The sequence below is a fragment of the Salvelinus alpinus genome, chromosome 17 (genome assembly GCF_045679555.1).
Source record: "Salvelinus alpinus chromosome 17, SLU_Salpinus.1, whole genome shotgun sequence".
NCBI classification, from domain to species: domain Eukaryota; kingdom Metazoa; phylum Chordata; class Actinopteri; order Salmoniformes; family Salmonidae; genus Salvelinus; species Salvelinus alpinus.
Window position 1 is genome coordinate 25,812,902 of NC_092102.1, and position 7,268 is coordinate 25,820,169.

The following is a 7,268-nucleotide window of genomic DNA, read 5'->3' on the forward strand; positions in this document are numbered from 1 at the left end:
ACCGCTATACGTTGATCAGGCTCTCTCTTTCTCTCCTTTTTTCCCGCTAATTTCTTCTTTCTCTCGCTTTCTCTCTCGCTTTTTCTCTCTCTCTCTTTGTGATAGGAGCTCCCAGCTGCCAGCAACATCACCCACCTTGAGGTGGACCTAAACGTGTCCCCTAGGGACCTCCTCCCTGCATACCAATCTGCCGCGCTGGCCAACGAGGGCCACCTGGAGCTCCAAGAGCTGCCATTCACCCCCATCCATGCCCCCATCATCACCATGGGAACACATGCTGTGCCCAGGTGAGCACCAGAGGCCAGGGTCCTTGTCACAGCCAGCGGTTTCACACATCGGTCCCTCGTCTGCTTTGGGTGCCTCACAGAACGCCTGCATGTTAATGGAAGGATAGGGTCCTCAAGGTCCTTTATATCGACGTTACAAGGAGGTGTCCTGGGAAAAATTGCATAAACGGCAGGACAAAATGAATTAGTTAACCGTGACCCTTCAAAGCTAACTACAGCTGGATTAGTAGTACTGTATCTCAAGTGGTGTTGTCATTTAAAGGGCTTTATCGCCGGCGCTAATGCAGTTCTACACTAGTCTCGACCCTGGTATTTTACAACCATGATAAGTCACTCGCATCTAATCAGTCAGGCTTGAGTAGCATTCACGGTCCACACTTGCGGCTGTCACTGAAGTGTGATAAAAGGCTATTGAATGGTAACCGGCCTCGCACCGTGGCTTTGAACATGCCTCAAACACTCTCCTTGTTTTAGCTGCCGTGTTATCTCCGTCCAAAGGTTTGGGCATCGGTCCATTACACCACAATTCTCTACTGTCTTGCTATCTACCGAGAGATCTATGGGTCAGCTAATTTGTCTAATGTGCAGTGGGTAGTATACAGTAGGTGGAACATTCAGTTAGGAGAAAATTTAGAGGAGTAGGATCCTACCCCTCCTAAATAACAGACACGGCGGCCGGCGCTCAAACAAACATTTTACATTTACATTTGAGTTATTTTGCAGACACTCCTATCCAGAGCGACTTACAGTAGTGAGTGCATACATTTTCACATTGTTCGTATTTGTCCCCCGTGGGAATCGAACCCAGAACCCTGGCGTTGCAAGTGCCATGCTCTACCAACTTAGCAAACAATTGCATTAGCACAGAATCAGATGAAAACAATTGGCTGGCATGGAAACTAGTCTTACAGGCTGTGTCCCAAATGACACCCATTATCTTTGACCAGGGACCATACAGTGCATTCGGAAAGTATTCCGACCCCTTGACTTTTTCCACATTTTGTTACGTTACAGCCTTATTTTCTAAAATGTAAAAAAAAAAAGATTTAATACATCAATCTACACACAATAGCCCATAATGACACAGCAAAAACAGGTTTTTATAATTTTTTTCATTTACATAAGTATTCAGACCCTTTACTCAGTACTTTGTTGAAGCCCCTTTGGCAGCGATTACAGCCTCGAGTCTTCTTGGGTATGACGCTACAAGCTTGGCACAACTGTATTTGGGGATTTTCTCCCATTCTTATCTGCAGAACCTCTCAAGCTCTATCAGGCTGGATTGGGAGTGTCGCTGCACAGCTATTTTCAGGTCTCTACAGAGATGTTCGATCAGGTTCAAGTCCGGGCTCTGGCTGCGCCACTCAAGGACATTCAGAGACTTGTCCCTAAGCCACTCCTGCGTTGTCTTGGCTGTGTGCTTAGGGTTATTGTCCTGTTTGAAGGTGAAGCGTCGCACCAGTCTGAGGTCCTGAGTGCTGTGGAGCAGGTTTTCATCAATGTACTTTGCTCTGTTCATCTTTCCCTCGATCCTGACTAGTCTCCCAGTCCCTGACGCTGAATAACATCCCCACAGCATGATGCTGCCACCACCATCCTTCACCGTAGGGATGATGCCATGTTTACTCCAGATGGCATCATCAGTCCAAAGAGTTCAATCTTGGTTTCATCAGACCAGAGAATCTTGTTTCTCATGGTTTGAGAGTCCTTAGGTGCCTTTTGGCAAACTCCAAGCACGCTGTCATGTGCCTTTTACTGATGAGGGGCTTCCTGGCCACTCTACCATAAAGGCCTGATTGGTGGAGTGCTGCAGAGATGGTTGTCTTTCTGGAAGGTTCTCCCATCTCCACAGAGGAACTGGAGCTTTGTCAGTGTGACCATCGGGTTATTGGACACCTCCCTGACCAAGGCCCTTCTCTCCCGATTGCTCAGTGTGGCCGGGCGGCCAGCTCTACGAAGAGTCTTGGTGGTTCCAAAGTTCTTTCATTTAACAATAATGGAGGCCACTGTGTTCTTGGGGATCTTCAATGTTGCAGACATTGTTGGCTACCCTTCCCCAGATCTGTGCCTCGACACAATCCTATCTCGGAGCTCTACGGACAATTCCTTCGACCTCATGGCTTGATTTTTGCTCTAACATGCACTGTCAACTGTGGGACCTTATATAGACAGGTGTGTGCCTTTCCAAATCATGTCCAATCATTTGAATTTACCACAGGTGGACTCCAATGAAGTTGTAGAAACATCCCACTGGAAACAGAATGCACCTGATTCTCATAGCAAAGGGTCTGAATACTTATGTAAATAAGGTATTTCTGTTTTCTCTTTTTAATACTTTTGCAAAATGTTCTATAGACCTGTTTTCGTTTTGTTATTATGGGGTATTGTGTGTAGATTGACGAGAATTGTTTATATTTTTTATCCATTTTATAATAAGGCTTTAACCTAACAAAATGGGGAAAAAGTCAAGGGGTCTGAGTACTTTCCGAATGCACTGTAAGGATGCAGTATACAGTATACTGTAGGTAATAGAGTGCCCTTTAGGATACAGACGCAGTGTCTGGAACACAGACAGGCGTAGTGCTGTTCGCTGGGATGTAACGTATGGGGCTGTGTCTTTTTTAAATGTTATATATCTTCTGAGCGAAATGACCCACTTATTTGAGGAGGATCACAATGAACTTCAAATAACTTTCTTAATTTCATTTCAATAATCACAACTGTGTGTCAGATTGAACCCCTTTGAAATTAAGACAGTGGCTCAAATATTAATACAATCGGGGGTGAATTAAGATGGGAAGACGGAAGTGTGAAATGAGTGTACATACCCATGGCAAACTGGCTCATTTGATAAGGTCTTTGGCATTCCCCTCTGAATAAGCCCAAAACATAATTAGTTATGAGTCTGTTTTTTCGTATTACTTTTGAAGTAAATTGTATTTACTGATATGATTTGTCACATTCGTCTTACTGACATTCTCGTGGTAAACAACAGATTGTTAATTTTCCTTTCCCTGAATGTGCACTTTAACCAACCATCTGTGTCTGCTGCTCTGCTACTTATCATGCACGGAGTAGTCCATGTCAATATCAAAAATATAAGTTATGGATGTTACCATGGTTTCAGAAAAACAGGTGGGCCACTGTGATTAGAGATATCTACAGATTATGGTTGAAATCCTGAGGGAGCGTTTTGACACTGGTCCTCCTCTCCCCCCAGACGGGATTCTCTCTTCGTATGTTATCGATGAACAGGGCGGGGATGCCAACATCCTCAAACCATCTTAATCATTCTCCCTCCATGTTTCGAATGCCAACCTGAGTATTAGGGTTGGGGTCAATTGCTCTCTTCGTGAATTGAAAACAAACCCTCTTTGAATACATTATAATGACTATAGAGTATAGTATTAGGACTATGTCACTGGAATTGAACCCAACCCATGTCACTGCGTTTTTCCATTAAGTTTGGTTGCTAATACAAATAGCTTTGTACTCTCTAGGGCTGTGTCTGAAATTAGACCATTTTCCCTAGTATATATAGTACACTACTTTTGGCCAGAGCCTCATGGGCTTCCTAACGGGCTCTGGCCAAAAGTAGTGTGCTATATAGGGAATAGGATCGATGCCGTTTCAGACGAAGCCTAGATTCTTCTTTTGGATTGTTTCCTCTTTTTTTGCAGCTCTTCCTCTGTGAGTTCCAGGAGCTCCCTGGCCCACCTCTACTCAGCCGGCTTCCCCTACATCACAGACCCCAGTGGGCTGGTGGCTGAAGTGCTGGACCCGACAGAACCAGTCAACTTTGACCCCCAGAGAGAGGAGGCGGATCCCCTGCAGGGAAATGTGCTCCTGCTGCAGTTTCTGGCATTTTCCAGGTGAACCCACAGCCGTCTGGTCATGTTTGTGGCTCTACGGCACCATGCATAAACATCACCCGCATAGTGTAGGCTGAGATTGATTCTAACCAGCATGTTATGTACTCTGTTGAACTGTACATTGTCTTCCAATGTTCATATAGGATGGATTTGCCCTGTGCCTCCTGAATGCAATCTATGTATAAGGGTGTATCATAACTTCAGTCAAATGTTCACTTTGTCATGCATTGATCTCACTGGGCGAATAAGTGAACATTTGACTTAAGTGAAAGCTAGGATTCGCCCCATAGTGAAGAAACCACATATGAGGATTTGAGCTTGACTATTTTTGTCTGCAAATAAGAATAATGGGCTTGAAAGAAATGACATTTTATATGAGCCTCCACACCACTTAGTATGAAAATATAAGAAGAGACATTTCCTGTGTGCACTTGGTCGCCAGCCAAGGACATAAGGTGCTTTGTGATGTTGACGTCCAGCCAAGATTACTTCAGTGCACTTACACACACTTACTCTTGGCGATTTAAGGCTCACACACACGCACAAAAATACACACACACATACACAAAGCCTTGTCAAATACATCCCAGGTCCTGCAGCTGTCCCCTCTGCCAAAGCCTGACTTTTATTTTGTCATCAGCTCTGTCATCCCCAAGATAAAAGCATCAGGCATTTGTCATATGCATCACCGACGGCCCTGCGAGCAAAGGTACAGCCACTTCTTTTGTGGCTGCAGCTTTGAGGCTTCAGCGCAGTTTGAAACATAATGGGAGCTTTTATGTTTTGACGATTACCGCTCTGACTGAATTGCAGGCTGGCAATTTACAGTAGTCTACCTCACATAAAAGGAATCAACAGATACTGCTCAAAAGTGCCATAAGTGGGGGGAAATTAAGGATGTGACATTTGTAACAAAAAAAAGGGTATTTTATAAAGCTCGACGTTATCCTTTTTCCTGCCATCTCAGCTGCTCACTACTGTCAGGCTTGTAGGCCTTTCAGCATTTTCACTAAAACAATTTCAACCACCTCACAAATACATACTTCATGCCAACTTGAAGGATCTCCAAGAGTCCTCGGTATTCGCGGCTCGCTCTGAAACAATGGGCACGACACACTTTGTTTCCCTAACAAAATTACCTAATAAACATGATGAACAGGTACAGCGGGCAAGGGGGAATGACTGTGAACCAACGAGTCTCTTGAATGACTGTGATATAATTTCTGCGTCTCTCTCTACAATGCTATAATTATCAATCTTGTCTGTTTACTGGAAGAATATTAATGTCTGCTTGTGTCAGAAATGGCACCCTATTCCCTATATTGTGCACTGTGCCCTATATAGGGAATAGGGTGCCATTTGGGACACAACCCCAATCTCTGTAGCCACATAGAGACATTAGCTTGCGCCGGCCTCTTTATCACGGGAATCTCTGCCTGTGTGTCTCCTTGGTCAGACTTTGCTCTTATTAAATTCCACTTCAACGTGGTGGTTTTGATACCGTTCATGCTCAGTGGGCCTCACAGTGACTGCCTCTCCCTAAACGCTTCTCCTCCCATTTATATAATGCCCAATGATTGATTGCTAATCTTCTCGCAAGGAAATAGAGAAGTAATCGTTTCCGTCCCTAATCTCACTCGCAGCTCATTTATTCCAAGCACCGAGACTGAGGGGACGGCGGGCGAGAGTTTGGGCCCACCCACGGTTTGGAGAGTATGTGTGTGGAGATTGTGTGTGTTTAGTGCTAATACGCTCAGAGGGTGGTCGTTTTAAATCGTGTGAAATAGAAGAAAGTTGAGGACTGATTTAGATTCAATCACTCTACCACCTATAGTTGATTTCCAGACTAGGACAAAAGCTACATTCCTCTTGCTCTGAAAGCAAGTAAACTTGCTCCCATCATTACAATGAAAAAAATAATACTTCTCATTGCCAATCAGAACAAGCATGCTTTCTCATTGCACAGACATTTTTTTCCCCCAGATACAGGGTTACAACAGGTTTTTATAGAGTAGGGCCATTGATTTTATCACAGAAGATGAATCCATCCATCTAAAAGGTGTGATGCTGTAGGCCTATAGCTGCTGAGAGGGCACCTTTTCTATCAGTCTCTGATTTATGGGGGTTTCATTAAGTGATTTAGCCCTCCTAATCTCAGAACACTATTGGTTTTGTCGTTTTAAGGAACTGTAAAAAGGACACATCTGTAGGGACGGGGATGTGGGGGAAAAGTGTTGATTTTTGTTTCCAGGAAACCGACGAAGCTGAATGATTGACTGATCTGACTCTCTGATCCAATTTGATTTAATGAAATTTTGAAATAGGTGTTATTAAATCCTAAATGTGCTCCTCCCACTGCACATGGATTGGTTCGATAAAATAATGATCATACTTGGCAGGAGCTCAGCGACGATATTCCAAGTAGAGCGTAATATTAAAGTGAATATAACATATGCCCGTGTACTGTGTTGAGTAGCAGACTTTATTATCCCCCAAGGGGCAATTTGCTATACGGAAAATAGACAAATTCTGTACATGGACAACATATAGAACATATACAACATATAGCCAAGCAAAAGTGTAATCAATTCATAAAAAATCAAGATGGCCTACTTTAACTGATATAGCCTTTAGCGTAATAGTAATTGTGTAGTTTATTGAGAATGGTGAATGTGGTATACATTGTAGACTAAGTCAGGGTTAAAAAATGTGAATCGCACCTACTGTATGTTGGAGTACATGAAGTCAACGTCATATAACATTAGGGTTTAGTGTGAATAAACGCTATGTTGTAGTGTATGAAGTAATGTTCAGTGTGAATAGTGTGTACTACAGTACATGCAGGTTACATCATGTAATGTAAGGGTTTAGCATAAATAAACGGTGTAACCTTTGTTTCCTCTCTTCCTGTTTGCCCACAGGATACCACAGCAAGGGGGGAGCAGCAACTGGCCAGACTCTGTTCATTTCACCTTCCAGCTCTACCGCTTCCCACCAGTGACCACACAGTGCCTGAAACTACTGGGCATCGACAAGCTGCCGAAGAAATCCAGCGAGACGCCTCCCTGTGTCCTGGCCGTCATTAACAAGGATGGGACAGTCAACTCTG

At 43.8% G+C, this 7,268-nt stretch overlaps 1 protein-coding gene across 1 annotated transcript in view; it reads left to right on the forward strand.

The window, feature by feature from the left end:
• The window catches only part of nphp4 (nephronophthisis 4), a 214,315-nt gene that overhangs the window by 134,502 nt on the left and 72,545 nt on the right, over positions 1–7,268 (forward strand). The window contains exons 13-15 of the mRNA XM_071348201.1: positions 106–287; positions 3,968–4,159; positions 7,081–7,268. Of these exons, the coding sequence (XP_071204302.1) occupies positions 106–287; positions 3,968–4,159; positions 7,081–7,268 (562 nt within the window). The remainder of the gene's footprint in view (positions 1–105; positions 288–3,967; positions 4,160–7,080) is intronic.